The 25929-nt window shown below is 36.5% G+C and overlaps 1 protein-coding gene across 1 annotated transcript; it reads left to right on the forward strand.

Moving 5' to 3' along the window:
• Positions 1-1862: 1862 nt before the first annotated feature.
• LOC123525444 (kelch-like protein 41a) lies at positions 1863-24517 on the forward strand. Its single transcript, XM_045304497.2, has 2 exons — positions 1863-1972; positions 20324-24517. Exons 1-2 carry the CDS (start codon positions 1968-1970, stop codon positions 22827-22829), a joined length of 2511 nt encoding a protein of 836 aa, XP_045160432.2. The 5' UTR covers positions 1863-1967; the 3' UTR covers positions 22830-24517.
• The last annotated feature ends 1412 nt before the right edge of the window (positions 24518-25929 follow it).

The following is a 25929-nucleotide window of genomic DNA, read 5'->3' on the forward strand; positions in this document are numbered from 1 at the left end:
AATGACTTTGTCCGGAGCATTTCTTCTTCATGCATGGAGGGATTTTGATGTAACTTGGCACAATTGTACACCATCCCTTTGTCATTGCTATAAATAGCTTATATTGTAACTTTTTCATTACTAGTTGTAGGGAAAAATCGAGACCACTTTTCTGTAGTACAACATGCATGATACATCCAGTTTTGAGGTGTATTTTGACCTATCTCTACCTGTTTAGGATTTTTTTGTGGATTTAATTTTTTTTTTTTTGGTGGGGGGGGGGGTTAATTTACTTCCCTTAGTTGTTACTATAAATAACTTACATTGTAACTTTTTTTATAATTGACCTTAGGGAAAAACCAAGACCACTTTTCTGTGGTACAACATAGATGTTACTTTCAAATTTTAGGTGTATTTCTCTACTTGGTAAGGAGTATTTTTGTGGACTAAGAAAAACAAAACACTTACAGTAATTACTAAAAAAAAAAACCGTAAACAACTACAATATTAAAATTCCATTTGCAAATACAGGTGCTAGTGTAAAGAAATTTTCTGTGACGGGCATATATTGTAACATTCTGGCACCCTTGTTGACCTTGACATTAGACCTACAGAGCCGTTACAAGTGCTCTGCACATCATCTCATTGCCATCTTCCTATATGCCAAGTCTAAAGTCAATAACTTTAATGTTTATTAAGTTATGCTCCGGACATTAATTATGACAGACGGATGGACGAAAAAATGGGCGCATGCACGCAACATCACATAATACGTCTAATGTAGTGATTTGATGCACTAACAGTCTACTTCCTCACACACAACAAACTTACTGGTCATTAATCAAGTAATTCATGGCTATAATTTAGTAGTAATTCTGTCCTAAATCTTGTAATAGTGACATCCGGGCATTCAGTATGAAAACTTGTTGCGCACAATGAATGAGAGGGTCGCAATGGGTTTGTTTTCACATATTGACTATGCATTCGAAAGTAATGGCGTACGTTAATCTTTGTGACAAATAAGATGTTTGGCATGTTTCAACAACGTTACTTTTCCATCCTCAGGCTTAGTAATATGTAATCCACGAAGCGCGTTCAGCCAGAGTCGCCTCAATAATAGGAAAGAATAATTTTAACGTCAAAGGTTATTTCAAAGGTCACAAAATTTGATTGGCTAGCTAAAATTTTAATGACAACAGTTTTCGAGTTGCTTGCTCAGCATGTGTGACTTACAAATTCTAAGTTTTCCTTCTCAAGAACAAAAACTTTACCTATCTTGGAATCAGATTGTTGAAATATTCCAATATCTATCAAATGCAATAGTAAATTTAGAAATATGGAGTATTGTTGATGGAAGAATCAATAATATTAGTTTTGGCTGTTGCTGTCTCATTAGAGGGATGGCAAAAATCAAATATAAGATCATAAAATAGCCATCCCATTAACACAAATTCAGACAATATTTAATACAGTTTAACTTGGACATGTTGGAGGTAATTTAGAGATCCACCTGACACTTTACTACCTCCATGATTTTAACAACCATATCTTTTTCAAGTTCTCATTGGTTGAAAGAGCATCTTGTGGCAGGTCCAAGCATTAACGCGCTAAAACATTTTCAGGAAATGAATAAATATATCTAGAAAAAAAAATTCTTATAATTTCTTATTTCAGAAAAAATGCACACATTTCCTGGAAAGTTTACAAATTATCGTAATAGCTACCTAGCTATATGCCACTATATTTTTTCTATACATAGGTTGTTGTTGTTTTTTAAATAAACTCCTGGAGCCTTATTTATAGATTTTCAGACCCCTGTGTGTTATTTTATATATCGTATTATTAAAGATACAGCTTTAGATCGGCAGATCGATTCCTTTTACAAGGTTACTTCCCTTTGATTTAAAACCGCCATTTGCTCGTGAGAGCTATTTCCGAAAAGCAGCACGGTGTAATTTCTAGATAGGTCTAGTCAGTTTTGTGGTCCAATGATGTAAGTATCACTTCTACTTCTATTGGATACTCGTCTGCAGATCCACTGAGTAGACATCATCGACGAGGTGCGCGTGTGTGAAACTGGTCTCCATTTAAAAACGCGGGCTTACTTTCGTTCCAAGATAAACTTTAAAAAAAAAAAGAAAAAAAGGTGAATTTGTGGGTACCAATGGTATGGCAGTCCATCACTCATTGGTTTTTTAAAAACCAACATGTATTTATACTACACAAGTGATATCAGATTACCTATTTACATGGTGACATGGGTGTAGACAGCTGTTTTAAAATTGTTTAGGCTGTCCACTGTTGTGATGTTAACTGGTAAATTGTTCCACTGGACCGCAGTTCGCTGGAAGAATGAATGTTTATAAACATCGAGTCTGCAATGGTATGTCATAGTGATGGGCCGATTAGCGGATATAATCGATTGACGGCTAGAAAAGCCCAACCGATTCTGATAATCGATTATGTTTTCTCAGAGGCGATAGTGGGTACGAATCTTCACGGGTACGAACGAAGGTTTCCGAAGGGAAATACGGTGCGTGAGAATTTATGTTTACCTAGAAATATCCGAAATATGGACTTATATAAGTATGCTGACAATCAAATGTTAGTATTTCGTTTCAGTTACCCAGTGAAAATGGATTTTACATCTTACAGTTAGGCACAGCTGTTAACATGGCGGCGTCCATAGCGTCAATAAAAGTGGGGCAAAAAAATTAGCGAAACTTTGATAAATCTTCGTATTTTACAACAGTACAATTATGTCCTAGGGAATTTATCTGTTGAAACTGGACAAAAATGTCGTCAAATTTCTGTGTCCATGATGTAATTTCAGTGGAAAGACCTTTGGTATTCTTGTGCAGTTGCAGTTGTCATTGAGTTGTCATGATTTTTTTCTGCCAAAATTCCATTTTCCCAGTACTGCTGACCAGTGTACGTATACGGTATATACATATGAAAACAGATTAAACTCTGATTTTTATCTGATGATCTTTTTACCAAGCTTCATGACATTGTCATATTCCATAGCAACAAGTACTAGGAACATGGTGCAACTCAGTAGTGTCAGGCTGTGGTAACCATTGTAATATATTAACATTACTGAAAAATAACTGAATTCATTTAATGATTTTCTACAATCACTATTTTTGTCAGCCAAAAAGACTGAAATATTTGTACTTCCTTGCTGTGAAATATTTGTACTTCCTTGCTGTATGTTAGATATGTTACAGGTACAGGTATACCAGTCAGTTGTCACAAATGACAGCAATAGATGAGAATACAATTTACTGTCATGTACGCTGGATTGCAATTTATAGTGGTTTCCCTGTCTGCAACTAATTAGTGATTACTAAACAAGTTTCTTTTTATCAAGGAACCAGCTTTACAACATCTGATTAATGGTAGTTCTTTATTTTTCAAAAGAGCATAAGAATTTTAAGTAAAACAGTCACTTTAAAGACATAAATATTTGAATAAACAAGTATGAAAATAAATAACATTCAACCGATTATTTTTCCGATACATCGCATCAGTTTGCTAACCGATTCCAACCGATGTCCCATCACTAGTATGTCACAAATTTTTTACAGTCTGTGTACCTTGACCAGTGATTTTTTTGCGCCGATTTGACTCCGAAATTCGGCGTCTTCCCAATTGACAAAAATGGTCAAAATTCCCAAAAAATACTTAAAAATTCCCCCAAACGAGATGAATTTTCCCAATTAGATTGATTTTTTGTGAAAGTTGAACTAAAACGATGCAAATAATCATAAAAATTCCGACTCTAATTATTTTTTTTTAAGGTTCTGATACTTTTATTATCCCCGTCATGGGTGTGTTTGGGTCGGGGAACCATCCACACTCCACACCTTACAAGTTATATATAAATATGTATAAGCATAATATATGCAAGTGTGATTCATGGCATAGTATCATTATATATAGACATGAAAGAACTGTCATGATATATAGCATGTATCTGGAAAGTTTAACATTGCATTAACACAAGTAGCGTTATATACAGATATGAAAGTGCAATCTGTCATGATATATAACATGTATCTAGAATCAATGCATCAACACAAGTATCGTCATGAAGTATATACAGATATGAAAGTGTAAACTGTCATGACATAACATATCTGTCATGACATATAACATATCTAGAAACACTGCATCAACACAAGTATCATTATGAATTATATGCTATATACAGATATGAGAGTTTAATCTGTCATAACCTGTATCTGGAATCATTGCATCATTATGAAGTACATGTATATACAGATATGAAAGTGTGAACTGTCAAGACATATAACATATCTAGAAACATTGCATCAACACAGGTATCATTATGAAGTATATACAGATATGAAAGTGTAAACTGTCATGATATGTATCTAGAAACACTGCATTTGCAAAAAAATTTGTATAATACAGATGCGAAAATGCTATATGATGCTTAACATGTAATGCTGAAGTACTATAAGTATCAAATAAGCCTTTAAGAATAAGTGAGAGAAAGGGTTGTGCTCTGTATTTCTTGTTCAATAGTCTGGAATTTTTTCTGATAATTTTTTGAAGTATAAAAAAAAATTCCTCTGCCTGAATAAAACAATATGAAAAACCTGACAACTAATTAATAAGGTTGTTTATTATTACTCTAATTATGGTTTATTCGCAGAATTTTGTTGCCAACTCGAAGCGCTTTGTTTACATAAAATGGGTCACGTCATAGTACGGCATTTAGTATGACTTTCATCACAGTCGCTAAACGCTTTTTCATGCGTCAAAATGAGTCGGAAAGAAAATTGTTAGAAACTTACCTAAATTATCGAAAAATGTCGCATAATTCCAAATATTATAATAAGCAAATAAAACTTAAACACGCCAACGGTACTCCGGACATTCGAACATCTTTTGGAAAAGTTAAAGAGTTAAAAATTCAAATCAAACATCAGAATATAAGCAGAGTGATCTGTCCAAGAAATCCGAGTCCCCACAAAATGACTCCCAGAAATCAACAGAAGCTCATGGTGACCCTAAGCTATCTGAGCCATCAGATCCTGTGACATCAGAAAATAGCCTGTCTGTCCTGTCTGTTCAACCTCAGTGCATATTTGAATGAAATAAATTTACCTTAAAATAAAACTTTTCAAAATGATTTCTTTATTAAGGTTTGTTAATTTTTCCCAATTTTGAAGTTTATCGTGCTAAAAATTCCCAATTGAAAAGGCATGGGCTGTTGCCAAAAAAAGTAAAAAAATCACTATTGATGATAGTAATGGATGGTATTCAGTTGGAACTGGCCGGTTCATTACAAAACGTCCTGCATTCCATTGTATTTGTTCAATCTTTTTAGCTCATCAGAGCCAAAGGCTCAGCAAAGGCTCAGGGTGAGCTATTCTGATCAGTCACCGTCTGGTATCCGTCGTCCGTTGTCCCTTGTCCGTAAACTTTTATTTGAAACAACATCTCCTCATAAACCGCTAGGCCAATTTCATCCAAACTTCTGACAGGAATGTTCCTTGGGTGAAGCTCTACAAAAAGTTTTCAAAGAATTGAATTCCATGCTGAACTCTGGTTGCCATGGCAACCAAAAGGAAAAACTTTAAAAATCTTTTTCTCAATAACCAGAAGCCCTAGAGCTTAGATATTTGGTTTGAAGCATTCCCTAGTGGACCTCTACCAATTTTATTCAAATCATGACCCGGGGTCAAAACTGACCCCACCCCAGGGGTCACTTGATTTTACATAGGAAAATCTTCTTCTCAAAAATCAGAAGACCTGGAGCTTAGATATTTGACATGTAGCATTGCCTAGTGGACCTCTATTAAAGTTGTTCAAATCATGACCCCGGGGTCGAAATTGACCCGCCCCAGGGCCAGGGGTCACTTGATTTTTTAAACCAGAAGGCCTAGAGCTTAGATATTTCACATGTAGCATTGCCTAGTAGACCTCTACAAAATTTGTTCAAATCATGACCCCCAGGGTCAAAATTGACCCCGCCCCAGGGGTCACTTGATTTTACATAGGAAAATCTTCAAAAAATTTCTAAAAATAAACCAGAAGGCCTAGTTCTTAGATATTTGAAGTGTAGCATTGCCTAGTAGACTTCTACAAAATTTGTTAAAATCGTGACCTCTGGGATCAAATTGATGCCGCCCCATGGGGTTACTTGATTGTACATAGAAAAATCTTCAAAATTTTCTAAAAATAAACCAGAAGGCCTAGAGCTTAGATATTTCACATGTAGCATTGCCTAGTGGACCTCTACAAAATTTGTTCAAATCATGACCCCCGGGGTCAAAATTGACCCTGCCCCAGGGGTTACTTGATTGTACATAGGGAAATCTTCTTAAATTTGCTAAAAATAAACCAGAAGACCTAGATCTTAGATATTTGATATGTTACATTGCCTAGTTGACTTCTACAAACCTTGTTCAAATCATGACCACCGGGGTAAAATTGGCCCCGCCCCAGGGGTTACTTGATTGTACATCAGAAAATCTTCCAAAAAATTTCTAAAAATCATCAGTTTGACATTTGAAACATTGGTAGCTCATATTACTCTTGATGTGAGGCGATTACAGGGTCATGCAATTGATCCCTCCTTGTTTATGTTTGATTTTTTGTTCGGTGGTTCACCATAGTATTACGTGAGGAGTATTTCAAGTGTTTACGGTCGTCTAAACTAGTGACAAGATATGCTCTCTTCCTTTTACTTTGATAGGACAGTGTTTTAGGTTTCTTTTTATAAATCCAAGTGTTTTTGAAGCTTTTGATGTTATGTAATCAATGTGATGGTTGTATTTCAAACTGTCTGATAATTTGATGCTAAGATACGGATGATTTTTTACAACTTCTAGTATTTGATCTTTCATCTTGTATTGATATAAAGATTTATTTCTTTTATTAGTTATTGACATGATTGCACATTTTTAGCCCACCATCATCAGATGGTGGGCTATTCAAATCACTCTGCGTCCGTGGTCCGACGTCCGTCCTTCCGTCCTTCAGTTAACAATTTCTCGTTATCACATCTCCTCAGAAACTACTGGGGGGATTTTGACCAAACTTTGTCAGAATGATGTATTGGTACCCTAGTTGTGTCCCCCTGAAAATCAGACTGGTTCAACAATTTATGAGTGAGTTATGGCCCTTTGTTTATTTCTATATTTTACATAGATTTATATAGGGAAAAACTTTGAAAACCTTCTTGTCCAAAACCACAGAGCCTAGGGCTTTGATATTTGGTTTGAAGCATCATCTAGTGGTCCTCTACCAAAATTATTAAAATTATTTCTCTTGGGTCAAATATGGCCCCGCCCTGGGGGGTCACATGGTTTATATAGACTTATATAGGGAAAAACTTTGAATAACCTCTTGTCCAAAGCCACAGGGCCTAGGGCTTTGATATTTTGTATGTGACATCATCTAGTGGTCTTCAACTAAGATTGTTCAAATTATACCCCTAGGGTCAAATATGGCCCCGCCCTGGGGGTCATATGGTTTACATAGACTTATATAGGGAAAAAACTTTGAAAATCTTCTTGTCCAAACCATAAAGCCTAGGGCTTTGATACTTGTAATGTAGCATCATCTAGTGGTTCTCTACCAAGTTTGTTCAAATTATGCCCCTAGGGTCAAAAATGGCCCCGCCCGGGGGTCACATGGTTCATATAGTCTTATATAGGGAAAAGCTTTTAAAATGTTCTTGTCAATAACTACAACATTCAAATTTGGACCACATGTATATTTTTAAGTGGCAAGATGAACCTTGACATGAGTTGACCTTGATTTTGACCTAGTGACCTACTTTCACATTTCTGTAGCTACAGCCTTCAAATTTGGACCACATATATAATTTTGAGTGGCAAGATGAACCTTGACATGAGTTGACCTTGATTTTGACCTAGTGACCTACTTTCACATTTCTGTACCTACAGCCTTCAAATTTGGACCACATGCATAGTTTTGTGCACTGGAAAAAACTTTGACCTTGATTTTGACCTAGTGACCTACTTTCACATTTTTGAAGGTACAGGCATCAAATTTGGACCATATGCATAGTTCCGTGTTTCAAAATTAAATTTGACATTGATTTTGACCTAATGACCTACTTTCACATTTCTCAAGCTACAGCCTTCAAATTTGGACCACATGCATAGTTTTGTGTACTGAAAAAAACTTTGACCTTCACATTGACCTAGTGACCTACTTTCACATTTTTTAAGGTACAGGCTTCAAATTTGGACCACATGCATAGTTTTGTATTCCAAAATAAAATTTGACCTTGATTTTGACCTAGTGACCTACTTTTACATTTCTCAAGCTACAGCCATCAAATTTGGACCACTTGCATAGTTTTGTGTACTGAAATGGACTTTGACCTTTACATTGACCTAGTGACCTACTTTCACATTTTTAAGGTACAGGCTTCAAATTCGGACCACATGCATAGTTTTGTATTCCGAAATAAAATTTGACCTTGATTTTGACCTAGTGACCTACTTTTACATTTTTCAAGCTACAGCCTTCAAATTTGGACCACATGCATAGTTTTGTGTACCAAAACAAACTTTTACCTTTACATTGACCTAGTGACCTACTTTCACATTTCTCAAGCTACAGCTTTCGAATTTGGACCACATGCACAGTGTTGTGTACGGAAATGAAATTTGACCTTGAGCTAGTCAGTAAGTCTAGAAATTTGGAACACTCAAAAATGGCACATTGGTGGGCGCCAAGATCACTCTGTGATCTCTTGTTGAACATTAAATTCCATTTTCCAGGTGTTGCTCCATTTTACTAATGTGTTCAAATCCTGTTGTAGAGTAGCGTGATCTTCGCTAGTGGTTATTGATCTGTAAATTACGCAATCATCAGCAAAGAGTCTTATAGTAGATTTTATGTCCCTGGCTATATCATTGATGTATAAAAGAAATAATGTTGGTCCAAGGACAGTCCCTTGTGGAACACCAGATGTTACTTAGGATGGTTGGGATCTTTCGCCATCCACGACAACTTGTTGGTAATGCTTATTTAATAATTTGTTGATCCATAGTAGAACTTCATTTTTGATACCATAATACTCCATTTTTACGGAAAGTCTACGATGTGATACTTTATCGAATGCTTTTGAAAAGTCCAGTATAGCCATATCGACTTGATGTCCAAGATTCATATTACGTGATAGCTCGTCAGTGGTTAGTAAGAGTTGTGATTCACAGTAACGCTTTGATCTAAAACCATGGTGTTCACTTATTATTGTTTTCCATGTTAAAGACTACTAAGCTCCTCCCATGGGTCACCCAAGATATAAAACAACTAGATTTTCTAATCAGAAAAAGGGACAAACTCGATCAAAAGGTCAAGTTGCACCAAAAAGCTATAAAAATAAATGGATCGGCAACTTGAAAGGCATATATAGCAAATCTCGCCAAAAAAACGTGACAACTGAATGAGATCTCGTTTACCGGAAGTGACGCATTCTCCATGTGCCATTTTGTATGCGAAAGCAATTATTCATCGGTAAAAAGTTAATTATCACCGTATGACCACACTTCTTTTGATGGTAAGAAACTGTACTTTGTGTCTGACGACATTTCACATTAAAGTAATGTTGTTTTAGAAGCTAACATGTATTTTAAATGTAGTTTTAAAGGTACAAATTGTAAATCCATGCTCGCTGATGTTTGTTTTTTAGCTCACCTGTCACAAAGTGACAAGGTGAGCTTTTGTGATCGCGCAGCGTCCGTCCGTGCGTAAACTTTTGCTTGTGACCACTCTAGAGGTCACATTTTTCATGGGGTCTTTATGAAAATTGGTCAGAATGTTCACCTTGATGATATCTAGGTCAAGTTCGAAACTGGGTCACATGCGGTCAAAAACTAGGTCAGTAGTTCTAAAAATAGAAAAACCTTGTGACCTCTCTAGAGGCCATACTTTTGAATGGATCTTCATGAAAATTGGTAAGAATGTTCACCTTCATGATATCTAGGTCAAGTTCGAAACTGGGTCACGTGCCATCAAAAACTAGGTCAGTAGGTCAAATAATAAAAAAACCTTGTGACCTATCTAGAGGCCATACTTTTCATGGGATCTGTATGAAATTGGTCTGAATGTTCATATTGGTGATATCTAGGTCAGGTTTGAAACTGGGTCAACTGCGGTCAAAAACTCGGTCAGTAGGTCTAAAATTAGAAAAATCTTTTGACCTCTAGAGGCCATATTTTTCAATGGATCTTCATGAAAATTGGTCAGAATGTTTATCTTGATGATATCTAGGTCAGGTTTGAAACTGGGTCACGTGCCATCAAAAACTAGGTCAGTAGGTCAAAAATAGAAAAACCTTGTGACCTTGCTAAAGGCCATATTTTTCATGGGATCTGTATGAACGTTGGTCTGAATGTTCATCTTGATGATATCTAGGTCAAGTTCGAAACTGGGTCACGTGCGGTCAAAAACTAGGTCAGTAGTTCTAAAAATAGAAAAACCTTGTGACCTCTCTAGAGGCCATACTTGTGAATGGATCTTCATAAAAATTAATCAGAATGTTCATCTTGATGATATTTAGGTCAAGTTCGAAAGTGGGTCATGTGCCATCAAAAAGTAGGTCAGTAGGTCAAATTATAGAAAAATTTGTGACCTCTCTAGAGGCCATATTTTTCATGGGATCTGTATGAAAGTTGGTCTGAATGTTTATCTTGATGATATATAGCTCAAGTTTGAAACTGAGTCAACTGTGGTCAAAAACTAGGTCAGTAGGTCCTAAAATAGAAAAACCCTGTGACCTCTCTACAGGCCATACCCTTGAATGGATCTGTATGAAAATTGGTCAGAATGTTCACCTTGATGATATCTAGGTCAGGTTTGAAACTGGGTCACATGCCATCAAAAACTAGGTCAGTAGGTCAAATAATAAAAAAAACCTTGTGACCTCTCTAGAGGCCATACTTTTCATGGGATCTGTATGAAAGTTGGTCTGAATGTTCATATTGATGATATCTAGGTCAGGTTTGAAACTGGGTAAACTGCGGTCAAAAACTAGGTCAGTAGGTCTAAAATTAGAAAAATCCTTTGACCTCTCTAGAGGCCATATTTTTCAATGGATCTTCATGAAAATTGGTCTGAATTTTCACCTTGATGATATCTAGGTCAATTTCAAAACTGGGTCACGTGCGGTCAAAAACTAGGTCAGTAGGTATAAAAATAGAAAAACCTTGTGACCTCTCTAGAGGCCATATTTTTCATGAGATCTTCATGAAAATTAGTGAGAATGTTCACCTTGATGATATCTAGGTCAAGTTCAAAACAGGGTCACGTACCTTCGAAAACTAGGTCAATAAGTCATATAGTAGAAAAACCTTGTGACCTCTCTAGAGGCCATATTTTTCTTTGGATCTTCATGAAAATTGGTCAGAATTTTTATCTTGATGATATCTAGGTCAAGTTCGAAACTGGGTCACGTGCGGTCAAAAACTAGGTCAGTAGTTCTAAAAATAGAAAAACCTTGTGACCTCTCTAGAGGCCATACTTTTGAATGGATCTTCATGAAAATTGGTCAGAATGCTCACCTTCATGATATCTAGGTCAAGTTCGAAACTGGGTCACGTGCCATCAAAAACTAGGTCAGTAGGTCAAATAATAAAAAAAAACCTTGTGACCTATCTAGAGGCCATTTTTTTCATGGGATCTGTATGAAATTGGTCTGAATGTTCATATTGATGATATCTAGGTCAGGTTTGAAACTGGGTCAACTGCGGTCAAAAACTAGGTCAGTAGGTCTAAAATTAGAAAAATCTTTTGACCTCTTTAGAGGCCATATTTTTCAATGGATCTTCATGAAAATTGGTCAGAATGTTTATCTTGATGATATCTAGGTCAAGTTCGAAACTGGGTCACGTGCCATCAAAAACTAGGTCAGTAGGTCAAATAATAGAAAAACCTTGTGACCTCTCTAAAGGCCATATTTTTCATGGGATCTGTATGAAAGTTGGTCTGAATGTTCATCTTGATGATATCTAGGTCAAGTTCGAAACTGGGTCACGTGCGGTCAAAAACTAGGTCAGTAGTTCTAAAAATAGAAAAACCTTGTGACCTCTCTAGAGGCCATACTTGTGAATGGATCTTCATAAAAATTAAACAGAATGTTCATCTTGATGATATTTAGGTCAAGTTCGAAAGTGGGTCATGTGCCATCAAAAAGTAGGTCAGTAGGTCAAATTATAGAAAAACCTTGTGACCTCTCTAGAGGCCATATTTTTCATGGGATCTGTATGAAAGTTGGTCTGAATATTTATCTTGATGATATATAGCTCAAGTTTGAAACTGAGTCAACTGCGATCAAAAACTAGGTCAGTAGGTCTTAAAATAGAAAAACCCTGTGACCTCTCTAGAGGCCATACCCTTGAATGGATCTGTATGAAAATTGGTCAGAATGTTCACCTTGATGATATCTAGTTCAGGTTTGAAACTTGGTCACATGCTATCAAAAACTAGGTCAGTAGGTCAAATCATAAAAAAAACCTTGTGACCTCTTTAGAGGCCAAACTTTTCATGGGATCTGTATGAAAGTTGGTCTGAATGTTTATATTGATGATATCTAGGTCAGGTTTGAAACTGGGTCAACTGCGGTCAAAAACTAGGTCAGTAGGTCTAAAATTAGAAAAATCTTTTGACCTCTCTAGAGGCCATATTTTTCAATGGATCTTCATGAAAATTGGTCTGCATTTTCACCTTGATGATATCTAGGTCAATTTCAAAACTGGGTCACGTGCGGTCAAAAACTAGGTCAGTAGGTATAAAAATAGAAAAACCTTGTGACCTCTCTAGAGGCCATTTTTTTTCATGAGATCTTCATGAAAATTAGTGAGAATGTTCACCTTGATGATATCTAGATCAAGTTCAAAACAGGGTCACGTACCTTCGAAAACTAGGTCAATAAGTCATATAGTAGAAAACCTTGTGACCTCTCTAGAGGCCATATTTTTCTTTGGATCTTCATGAAAATTGGTCAGAATTTTTATCTTGATGATATCTAGGTCAAGTTCAAAACTGGGTCACATGACCTCAAAAACTAGGTCACTATGTCAAATATTAGAAAAAACGACATCATACTCAAAACTGGGTCATGTGGGAACAGGTGAGCAATTCAGGACCATCATGGTCCTCTTGTACTAAGCATGCTAAGATAACGCTGATTCACGCTCTGGCATGAAATCATGCGAGATTACAGCCAGTTGCCATTCTGTGTACTTTATACTTCTTTGGTTGCACAGAGGTCAAAATCCGTATTATAGGCAATTCAAAACCACCAAACACTTCATCCAACAAAAAATTAGGTTATCCTATGCAGGCCCGTAGCTACACTGAGGCACAGGGAGGCCCATTTTCAAATCTGCCAAGATTATGAGAAAAAAGAATATGTTTTGAAGCACCATCTTTTAAAGCGTAACCGAGCTGAGGCACTTTTATTTTATTAGCTCACCTGTCACAAAGTGACAAGGTGAGCTTTTGTGATCGCGCGGTGTCCGTCGTCCGTCCGTGCGTGCGTGCGTGCGTCCGTAAACTTTTGCTTGTGACCACTCTAGAGGTCACATTTTTCATGGGATCTTTATGAAAGTTGGTCAGAATGTTCATCTTGATGATATCTAGGTCAAGTTCGAAACTGGGTCATGTGCCATCAAAAACTAGGTCAGTAGGTCTAAAAATAGAAAAACCTTGTGTCCTCTCTAGAGGCCATATATTTCACAAGATCTTCATGAAAATTGGTCAGAATGTTCACCTTGATGATATCTAGGTCAAGTTCGAAACTGGGTCACGTGCCCTCAAAAACTAGGTCAGTAGGTCTAAAAATAGAAAAACCTTGTGACCTCTCTAGAGGCCATATATTTCACAAGATCTTCATGAAAATTGGTCAGAATGTTCACCTTGATGATATCTAGGTCAAGTTCGAAACTGGGTCACGTGCCCTCAAAAACTAGGTCAGTAGGTCTAAAAATAGAAAAACCTTGTGACCTCTCTAGAGGCCATATATTTCACAAGATCTTCATGAAAATTGGTCAGAACGTTCACCTTGATGATATCTAGGTCAGGTTTAAAACTGGGTCACGTGTTGTCAAAAACTAGGTCAGTAGGTCAAATAATAGAAAAACCTTGTGACCTCTCTAAAGGCCATATTTTTCATGGGATCTGTATGAAAGTTAATCTGAATGTTCATCTTGATGATATCAAGGTCAAATTCGAAACTGGGTCACGTGCAGTCAAAAACTAGGTCAGTAGGTCTAAAAATAGAAAAACCCTGTGACATCACTAGAGGCCATATATTTCATGAGATCTTCATGAAAATTGGTCAGAATGTTCACCTTGATGATATCTAGGTCAAGTTCGAAAGTGGGTCACGTGCCTACAAAAACTAGGTCAGTAGGTCAAATAATAGAAAAACCTTGTGACCTCTCTAGAAGCCATATTTTTCATGAGATCTTCATGAAAATTAGTGAGAATGTTCACCTTGATGATATCTAGATAAAGTTCAAAAGAGGGTCACGTACCTTCGAAAATTAGGTCAATAGGTCAAATAATAGAAAAATCTTGTGACCTCTCTAGAGACCATATTTTTCAATGGATCTTCATGAAAATTGGTCAGAATTTTTATCTTGATAATATCTATGTCAAGTTCAAAACTGGGTCACATGAGCTCAAAAACTAGGTCACTATGTCAAATAATAGAAAAAACGACGTCATACTCAAAACTGGGTCATGTGGGAAGAGGTGAGCGATTCAGGACCATCATGGTCCTCTTGTTTTTTTATTGTTTTAAACTATTTTTCTCCCATTTGTTTTAATATCACAAATAATTACACTTTAGCATAGTTTTTGTACAAGCTACGGGCCCGTTAGTTTATGTTCCAGCTTACACTGATGCTGCTAGTTGGTTCATGTTCTTGCGAGGAAGTTTTAGCGCATTGCGTAGACTTAAGACGTGGTCAAGAACTACCATCAGAGAAAACCGCCTTAATGGCATTGCGCTAATGTTTGTACATGGGTCAGATGTTGAAGTGAACAGCCTAAAATGACATTCTTAACTTATGGGATTCAACTGGGCATAGGAGAATTTCATTAGCGTTTGATAAAGTCTTATTATAAGATATGATCTCTGGAGTATGCATACCTAAATACATTGTGGCGCTAATCTGACTGAATGTTGATATTTTTTCTAAATTGATTCATTTTGACATTACAACAGAATGGAGTCTTGCAATCATATGGTTGTTCTTTATACGCCTTTGAACATATCATTTCTAAAAGGTCACAATTATACAAAAGTCAAAATTGTACATCCGGCAATGGACTCACATTTGATTTCTTTAGTTACTCCAACAAGGAAGGAAATATACCGTATTTTCCCGAATTAAGCCCCCCCCCCCCCCCGCTAATTAACGCCCCCCACCCATTTTGGAGGGGAAAAAAGTCAACAAGAACGGGAAAAAAATCACCTACCTCATGTTTATAAGTCCATATAATAAGTAATTTACAGTACTAAAGTCCAATGTATTGAAAATTAAACACACTTTTAAACAGTCCATGTTTCGTAAGTCCAAAACATTTGTAATAAGTACGGTACGTATCCAATCATCAAACAGAAAATTAAACGGTAAATACATTTTTGATTTGTTTTTACACCACTCGCGCACACGCTTCCTGCCGACTTTAAACAAACTTGCAGCTATGTGTTTACGATATACCCTTTTCTTCGGCAGTTTTAAGAACGTGTCAAACCATTGACATTGTGTATTGCGCTATTAGATACCCGCATGTACTAAGGAAAATGTTATCGAGAGTACACAGCTGTTTGGGTCATGACGTAATGTGTAGTGTCGCGAGCGTGTCAAAAAGCCTGACATGGAATACACGAGGTACCGTATTTAAATGCATAAAAGACACACTGCGTTAAATTGGATGCCAAATAATTACGTTTTGGGGGATTAAACAACACAGAAACACTTTACAGATAGTTTGAACGATGTTTTTTTTTATTTTTTTTACCTCAAATAAAGCCCCCTCTTTCGAAAATGTAACGCCCCCGGGGGCGTTAATACGGGAAAATACGGTACATGTATTTAATAAAAAACACATTCATGGTATTTAGAATTAAAAAGGAAACAGTTAATGAAATTGATTTGTAATTTTAAAACTTACATCATTTTGATAATCTACAGCAAAAGTCCGTTAATTATGTTACAATCCGGTCTCAGGTAATGAATATGTCGGTGAAATAAATTATATTTATGACACGCTTGACTTTCAATCCAGAGGTCCAGGGTTCAAATACCAGTCAAGCACTTGACATTTATGAGATGCTCTTTAAAGCAGACCACCTAGGTATGAGGTGTGCATTGGTTCTTCCGATGAAATAGTGCTATGTGTGTATTGATGTTGTACACTAAGCACATTAGTAATTAAAAAAGAGCTAAGTTCAGTAAATCAGAAATGTCAGTTTCTAAACGATTTCTCTTTTTATTACTGGGACTTTCTCCGCTTTGTCGCTCTAGTCAGATCGCTTTGTGTCTGTACTGAAAGAGGATGAATTTGTCACCCGGAGTGCCTGCCTCTGTATGTAAACTCGTTCATAATGGACGGGTGCTGAGTAAATCTACTAATCTAATAATGAAAATAATATAAAAACAATAAAAAATAATAAGAAGAATGCAGTATTGCGTGTTGGCTGCATAGTAAGATATAAAATGATTGAACGCATCAGTGTCATTTACAGGCAAATAATAGTCCCTAGGTAGGACCACAAGACTTAAATAGGTTCCGCACAAAAATAATAAAAAAACGCGAGTTAAACACGAAGTATGTGTCTCATTATACCAGTATGAAGATATGTTATTAATACACAAACAATGAATAATATTTGTGATATAATTAGAATGAAATTAAACAGCTGTTTCATCTGAAAACTTTTATAAACTGACATTTTTATGTTGTTAATTGTACATATATTGTAGGAAAACAAATATTTATTTGTGGTGTATATATCACTTTTAAATATTTCTAGTTGCCAATCTTTATATTGGATTGAAAACTTCAAAAGGACATCTCGGTAGAACAATCAAACAACAAATTGTCGTGTATACAACATCAAACAACAAAATGTTGCTTGTACCAAAATATTTTTGCAATGGGAGGTTTTAGAAGTAGCAGATAAAAGTCTTAAATTAGAGTATGAATTTATGTACATGTACAAATCAATAAACATTCCGTAAAGAGTTTGTTTTGTACAGGAATTACATGTTCATGAACAGCTACGATTTTTCGTCACTATAAACTGGCACTGTACCTTCTATACTTTAACAAACAACGATAAACATGTAAGACCAAAAGCCGAGTGAAGATAAATATGGCCACCGACTGGGCGTTATCGTTCGAAAATTTGTATATAATAAACACACTTACCTCTGCAAAATGTGTCCTCTTTTAGGTCAAAAAGTAAACAAATAACGCCATTTTGAACTGCAACAACATTTTCATTGCCTAAAAAGCAGCAAAATGCAAAATACGTCCAACCCCTGACTATATATCCAAGTATAAACATTTTTGCTGAATTTCAAAAATGTAATATTGTGTATTTAAAGAAGATTGACAAAATATATTATGTATTAAGTACATATTTGTATTACATATTTGTATTGTATTTGTATATGCATTTATAAACTATGTTGCTTCTTTCAAATTTTCGTTTCACGTCAGCCATACTAAATAGTTTATAAATGAACATATATACATTTACTCAACGGAAGAAGTAAGAACCAAGCAAGCATGACCATATGCCTTTAAATTAGCGTTTTAGGGTGACAATTAATAATCCTAAATACGTTGGCTTTTCGAAATTCTTATTTTTCTGCAGATCTGTATGTAACTAAAATGTACGTGGATCTTTTTAATGTCATTTATTTTTTTCCGAAATCGGTATCTTAAAAGTAACAAAAATATGTTTGAAATGCACGAAATGGCACCCTTGAAAAAAATTCCCAGGGAAGCATGCCCCCGGACCCCCCTAGAAAGTGCCTCCCTATTTTTATATCTCTGGCTACGGGCCTGTTATGAAACATACATCGAGAACATTCTCGACATCCGACATACAGACAACTCGCACTCTTCTAAATTCAACACTAAGAAACTTTATTCACTCATAAAAAATGCCAGACAGGACAACCAAGGTATTGCCCCGTTAAAAGATCAGACAACTGGTAAAATTAACTCGGAATGCATTGGTAAAGCAAACATCTTGAATAAACAGTTTCAGTCTGCTTTTTCTGGAGTTTCTGCACTCTCACTGACCCAACTGTGTAGGAATGCCCTTGGAAAAACCAAATACCTAATTATGGCCGATATCGTCATTGACCCCAGACCCCTAGGAAAAGGGAAGGCATTAAAACTGCAGTTATTCAGCATTATTTTTCAGGGCATTCAAAAGGCAGTTTTTAGCAGTTACTTGTCTTCAAATGCCTGCATTTACATATTTAATAGAAAAGCAGTGAAAATGCAGTTAAATTCGCTGAAATATGTAAATGAGCTAAGAAGTATAATGATGTCACAAAAAACTGCAGGATCAGTTTTATGCAGTTAAATGACATCACAAAATACTGCTATAATACTATACTTCTTGTTTCAACCATTTAAATGACATCACAAAAAAACTGCAGAAGAACTGTTAAACATTTCAAATATTTGAAATTTTGAACTTGCATCAACTTGTCCAAGGGGAGTAATTCATTCTTAACTTTCTTTTGAAAATTAAACTGTCTGTGATGTTAACTAGCCATAAAATGTACAATGAGCTGAATTTCTATACATGAAATAGACATTCATTTGTGCCAGAACAAGTTATGTGTATTATGACCTAATTAGGTTAGATAATTAAAAATGTATTAAGCATGCTAAATAAACCCTATATCAATAACTTCACTGCGTCAGATTGGTCTTTTATGCTTTTCCAGCCCGTTAAGCGAAAAAATGGTCCTCCTGTAAAATTTCAAAATATAGAGATAGAGCCAGAACCCTCAAATTATAGAGATTTCATTTATGCTTTTATTTGATAACATCCCGCAAAATATCTATACCAACATTAGATCTTGGGTTCCATGATGGATCAGTCAGATTCTATCATAGGTTCCAGAGTTACGGTCCCTGAAAGAGCCAAAATTTGTTAATGTTTACCCCGTGAACACGATAGATGTGACATTTTACATTCCATTTTAACCAAACTTAACACACAATTTAAGTCACAATAAGATCTCGGTTCCTTTTGAAAAGCAGTTGGATTCTATCATGAGTTTTGGAGTTACTTCCACTGAAAGGGGCAAAAAAAATATTTTGGCCCTTTCAGCCATTATTATAGAGGTTTCATTTATGCTTTGATTGATACAAACTTGCACTGAATGTAAATCTTGATGATCTCTGGACCAAGTTTGAAACTTGGTCATGTGGGGTCGAAAACTAGGTCACCAGATCAAATCAAAGAAAAAACCTAACACCATAAAGGCCACATTTCTTAGCTGTCTTCATGATTCTTGGTCAGAATGTTTATCTTGACGATATTAATGCCATGTTCGACACCGGGTCATATGGGGCCAAGACCTAGGTCACTCGCTGAAAGGAAAAGCATTTTAACACGCTTGAGGCCAATTTATGATCCTATCCTCATGAAACTTGGTCAGATTGTTTATTTTGATTATTCCTAGGCATAAAATGAAACCGGGTCATGTGGGGTCAAAAACTAACTCAAATCGGAGGAAAAGCTTGTTAGCTCTCTAGAGGCCCAAATCGCTACTCCACCAAGTCCCCCAACCCCAACAGTTTTTCTTTTCTTTTCATATTTTCCATCAATTTTTAGGATCAACATGTGAAGTTTATACCCTCACCCGGTCTTCCCATAAAAGATTTTCCTTTCATTTTTTTATTCCTTCCATTAATATTTATCAACATGTGAAATTTTGCTTCTTAGAAACATCCTTAACGTTTTGCTGGATATATTTCTTTGCCATTCCTCACCACAGACACATTTGGCGGTGGATACCAATTCATCAAATTTTCTTGTTTGCTGACAACTCTTGTTTAACTTCGAAATATTACATTACATTTGTACCTTACAAGTATACACAACGCTTTCAGTTCGGATTTATGCATCATCAGCATCTGGTGGACATATGTTTATTTGTACTAGTTTCTGTGATGTACAGTGACTTTGTTTTTAGTAGATGGTATAGTATAATTATCTCAAGCATTTCCATGGTACATTTGTTATACATTGTAATATTATCCTTGTTTCTTGTAGGAACATGGATATTGGCCAAACAGATATGCCTGGTGACAACAGAAAGAAGCATATGACTACGTCATTGAATTTCTTTAAACATACATTAGATAACATGGAAAAAATGAGAGATGAGACATGGAGTGATATAACACTAAAAGTTGGATGCAGATTTCTTTATGCTCATCGGTTAGTGTTAGCAGCACACAGTGGATACTTTAAAACTTTGTTTCTTAGTAACTTTTCTGATTCCAAATCAAAAGAGGTAGATTTGTCATCTGTAGTAGATGATGCAGATATTTTAGAAAGTGTTATTAAGTACATGTATTACGGAGACGTAGAATATGAAGAAGATGAGTTCTGGGAAGTGGCGAGACTGGCATCGTACTTTGAAATAGAAGTGCTGATGGAACTATGTAAGCTGAGGATGGTTGAAACAGTTAGTCTCCATAACTGTGTTGAGTATTACATGTTTGCTTACAGTCATGGCTATAACTATATTGAGTATTTGACAGGTGATGTGATAGAGTGTAGATTTCATGATTATTTGGTTTTTCAAGAAAGTACATTACAGTTAAGGCCAGGAGATATGAAAAGAATGCTGAAATGTGAGTTTTTCAAGAACTGTGGAAATGCACCATTTTTAGAATTTCTTGGGAATTGGGTTTCTAAAGGCAACACTAATCAGTATGTTGAACCTGGAAAAGAAATTATAGAATATCTGGATCAAGAGATCAAATCAGACTTTACTGTTATTGCTCATAAAACTCAAATGAAGTCTTTAGAAATTTGTTGCAATGAATTAGAATCAAAGCTGAATAGCAGTGATGCAGAAGTTGACAAGGCACTGGGCGAGTCATTTCTGAAAGAGATGAAGAGACTAGTGAACCAGATTATTGGAGCAACAGAAATTCCAGTAGATGATGAGGAAAATGTGCTTTTCGCCTTATGTGAAAGGAAGAAAAAATGGATGCTGCTGGATCCCGAAACAGAGAGAAAAAACACCAAAAACAACAGATCTGCATCGTCAAAAACAAAACGGGATTCGGATTCGGTTTATGATCTGTTTGTATTTCGAGAACGTAGCAATTGTTGGTACCACATTAACACTGTTGAAAGCCATCCATATTGGTATAATGAGAAAGTCTTACCATATCAGAGAAAACACAGGGACTGCTTTATTGTTGACAAGACATTGATATTTGTTACCAGAAATTCAAAGAATGCCTTGAAATTCGATTTGGAGAAAAACAAATGGAGCCAACTCAGGCTTAGGGCAAAAAAGAACAGGTCTGGCTCAAGACCTTTGTGGGAAGATTTGCTGTCTCATATGTCAGAAAAAGATGATAAGTTGAGTGACATTGGAAACCATTTTGCTGTGTCCAATAATGAACTGTATGCTGTAATTGTCAAGCCAGATGTGGATCTGCTTTCTGACAGATATTCAGATGAACCTGTTGAAATAAATGGCTGCTACTTCAAGATTTGTAAAGTGGATATCCAGGATGGCTATTTGACAGAGGTTGTAAGGACCGGTATCCAACCGTTGCTGTATGAACTGTATTTATCAGACCTTTCACGCTATGAAGGTATAAGGACTTCAGCCCGTGTACAAAAAAACGAAGCTAGTGGAGACATGCTCGTTCTTGTTTGCATTGATGATGATTTAGGTGATGGTGAGTTTAGGGAGTACATTTCGCTTGTTGTAAATGTTAAAGATGGAAGCTCACATTTCTTCCCAGCTGAGACAAATGACCAGCTTAAGTACCCTTTCCATGATCTGCACACTGTTGAAAAAGACAACTCCTTCCTTATTGTTAGGCACTTTGGTGAAGCCAGTTATGATGTTATAGCAGAGTATATATTCTTATCAAAAGAAATCATTTTCAGAAAAGGAATTGTAAAACCTGATCCAGAATCATCTTGGTATTTTCGAAACACAGAACTAGGAGAAAGCACGCTCTATAATGGAGTACGCGGTGGTCTATGGTACTTTGGAGGATTCTTTAACTACAGATGTGATTTAAGATACATTCCTTTGGAAGAAGTAGAAAAGAGAACTGAAGATAAAACTACTGAAGTTATTGGAAACGAGAAAATAAATGATGGCAGAAATGTTGAAGATGAGGTACATGAAGACATGGATCCCGAGGTAAAAGTGAATAAGGCTAGACTTGCTGAAGAAGATGTAGTAACTGAAAAGGAGAATGCTGAAAGATATGACAATGGAACTGCTGAAGGAAATGTTGATGAAGACAAAAAATCAGATATGAATAAAAACGTAAGTGCTGAAGGACAGTTAAGTAAAGACAAAACTGTTGAAGGAGTTAATGAAAACAGAAAGGTTGAAGATATAAATTCTGATGGCAGTGTATCTGATGATTGGAGTACTGAAGACAGTGAAACTGAATGTGTCTTTATTGAAGGCATTCCTCCACCATTTACAATGGTGAAATGTGCCTGTGAAGCAAAAATGGACAAAGAATTCCTAAGTAAATTGAAACCAGTTAAGATGTTTTTGCTTTAGAAAACACTTCTTTTGAAATAGCTTAGTCTGGGCATAAAAGTAAAGAGAATAAACATGATTGAGATTTGTATGTATGATACATGTGTGAACAGTAAACATCAAAACGTCAGAATTCCAGTGCATGATATTTGTTGTAACAACAAATTTGACATGAACAAAAATAATTAAGTGGAACACTAGTTATTGAAAAATTTATTATTTTAATTCAATACCTTTTTAGCTCACCTGTCACGTAGTGAGAGGGTGAGCTTTTGTGATCGCCCTTCGTTCGTCCGTCTGTCCATCGTCCGTCCGACGTCCATCCACAATTTCTTGTGAACACGATAGAGACCACATTTTGTAAGCAATTTTGATCAAACTTGTACAAAACTTGTATTGGCATGATATCTCGGTTCTTTTCGAAAACTGGCCAGATCCCATCATGGGTTCTAGAGTTATTGCCCCTTAAAGGGCCAGAATTTGCGTGTGTCAACTATTTCTTGTCTGCACGATAGTGGTTTCATTTATGATTTTATTTTAACCAAACTTGCAACCCGCCCGCTTAGCTCAGTAGGTAGAGCGTCGGTCTACGGATCGCGGGGTCGCGAGTTCGATCCTCGGTGCGGGCGTGTGATCTCCGTGACTATTTGATAAACGACATTGTGTCTGAAATCATTAGTCCTCCACCTCTGATTCATGTGGGGAAGTTGGCAGTTACTTGCGGAGAACAGGTTTGTACTGGTACAGAATCCAGGAACACTGGTTAGGTTAACTGCCCGCCGTTACATAACTGAAATACTGTTGAAAAACGGCGTTAAACCCAAAAAAACAAACAAACAATTAACCAAACTTGCACACAACTTGTACCACCATAAGATCTTGGTTCCTTTCTTGAACTGGCCAGATCCCATTATGGGTTCCAGAGTTATGGCTCCTGAAAGGGCCAAAATTAGCTATTTCGACCTTGTCTGCACAATATCGCCAAACTTGCACACAACTTGTATCACAATAAGATCTTGGTTCCTTTCTTGAACTGACCAGATTCCATTATGGGTTCCAGAGTTATGGCCCCTGAAAGGGCCAGAATTAGTTATTTTGACCTTGTCTGCACAATAGCAGCTTCATTTATGATTTTATTTTAACCAAACTTGCACACAACTTGTATCACCATAAGATCTTGGTTCCTTTCTTGAACTGGCCAGATTCCATTATGGGTTCCAGAGTGATAGCCCCATGTGGTTCTGGGACGTTCTGTGTATGAAAAGAATTTGAACCACTGCCTTACCTTGTTTGGCGCCATATAACCTATACTGTGTTGGTGCGCCGTAAAACCCAAATAAATAAATAAACTGAAACGGCTAGAACTAGCTATTTTGACCTTGTCTGCACAATAGCAGCTTCATTTATGATTTGAATTTAATCAAACTTGCACAAAACTTTTGTCACCATAAGATCTCGGTTCCTTTCTTGAACCGGCCAGATCCCTTAATGGGTTCCAGAGTTATGGCCCCTGAAAGGATTTCTGGATTAGAATTAGCAAGACTTTTCTGGCATTGAGGAAATAGTACATGATTCCAAAATTACTTTACCCATGCCTAAAAGTAATAGTGTGACAAGTAAATTAGAGTCATTATACGAGGGACATTTAGTATGTAATGCAATTACGCTCATAGATAAACAACAAACAATAAAACTACCAAAATCGTTAATGATTTCCTTCAAAGTATTCCCCACCAAGTTTTCAGGTGCAATATCCAGTTCTGAAATGACTTTTGATAGTCTTGTTTGGGTACACTCTTGAGAAACTGATGCACTGCAGACCCGTCGGCATTCCTGAACTTGTAGCTACGACCAGAAAGAAACCTTTTCAGATGTGGAAACAGGAAAAAGTCACACGGTGCCAAATCTGGTGAATACGGTGGGTGAGGAAGCACTTTCCAAAAATTAGTAACAGCGTGGGCCTTGTGTGCTGGAGCGTTGTCGTGCAGCAGGCAAACATTACGAAAACCTGTTGCTGGACGACGTTTACTATAAAACTTCTCAACTTTGTGCAATATCATTGCCTTATAGTAGTGTCCAGTGACCTTTCGAACTTTACGTACCGGAATAGCTGCCACAACACCCTGCGGGCTATAGAAAATAGCATACATAATCTTCTTTGCACTCCAAGTTCTCTTTGCAATACAAGGCCTACGAGAATGTTTTGTTGCCCATATTTTTAGCCCACCATCATCAGATGGTGGGTTATTCAAATCACTCTGCGTCTGTGGTCCATCGTCCTTCCGTCCGTTAACAATTTCTCGTTATCGCATCTCCACAGAAACTACTGGGGGGGGTGGATTTTGACCAAACTTTGGTTCAACATTGAGTTATATGTTTATTTTTGTAATTTACATAGATTTATATAGGGAAAAACTTTGAAAATCTTCTTGTCCAAAACCACAGAGCCTAGGGCTTTGATATTTGGTATGTAGCATCATCTAGTGGTCTTCTACCAAGACGATTCAAATTATTTCCCTGGGGTCAAATATGGCCCCGTCCCGGGGGTCACATGGTTTATATAGACTTATATAGGGAATTTTTTTTGAAAAACATCTTGTCCAAAACCACAGGGCCTAGGGCTTTGATATTTTATATGTGACATCATCTAGTGGTCTTCTACTAAGATTATTCAAATTATTCCCCAAGGGTCAAATATGGCCCCGCCCTGGGGGTCACATGGTTTACGTAGACTTATATAGGGAAAATTTTTGAAAATCTATTGTCCAAACCACAAAGCCTAGGGTTTGATATTTGTAATGTAGCATCATCTAGTGGTTCTCTACCAAGTTTGTTCAAATTATCCCCCCTAGGGTCAAATATGGCCCCGCCCCAGGGGTCACATGGTTCATATAGACTTATATAGGGAAAAGCTCTTAAAATTTTCTTGTCAATAACCTACAACATTCAAAGTTGGACCACATGTATAGTTTAGAGTGGCAAGATGAACCTTGACATGAGTTGACCTTGATTTTGACCTAGTGACCTACTTTCACATTTCTGTAGCTACAGCCTTCAAATTTGGACCACATGCATAGTTTTGTGCACCGAAAAAAACTTTGAACTTGACATTGACCTAGTG

This window comes from Mercenaria mercenaria, chromosome 1, assembly GCF_021730395.1.
Source record: "Mercenaria mercenaria strain notata chromosome 1, MADL_Memer_1, whole genome shotgun sequence".
Taxonomy (NCBI): domain Eukaryota; kingdom Metazoa; phylum Mollusca; class Bivalvia; order Venerida; family Veneridae; genus Mercenaria; species Mercenaria mercenaria.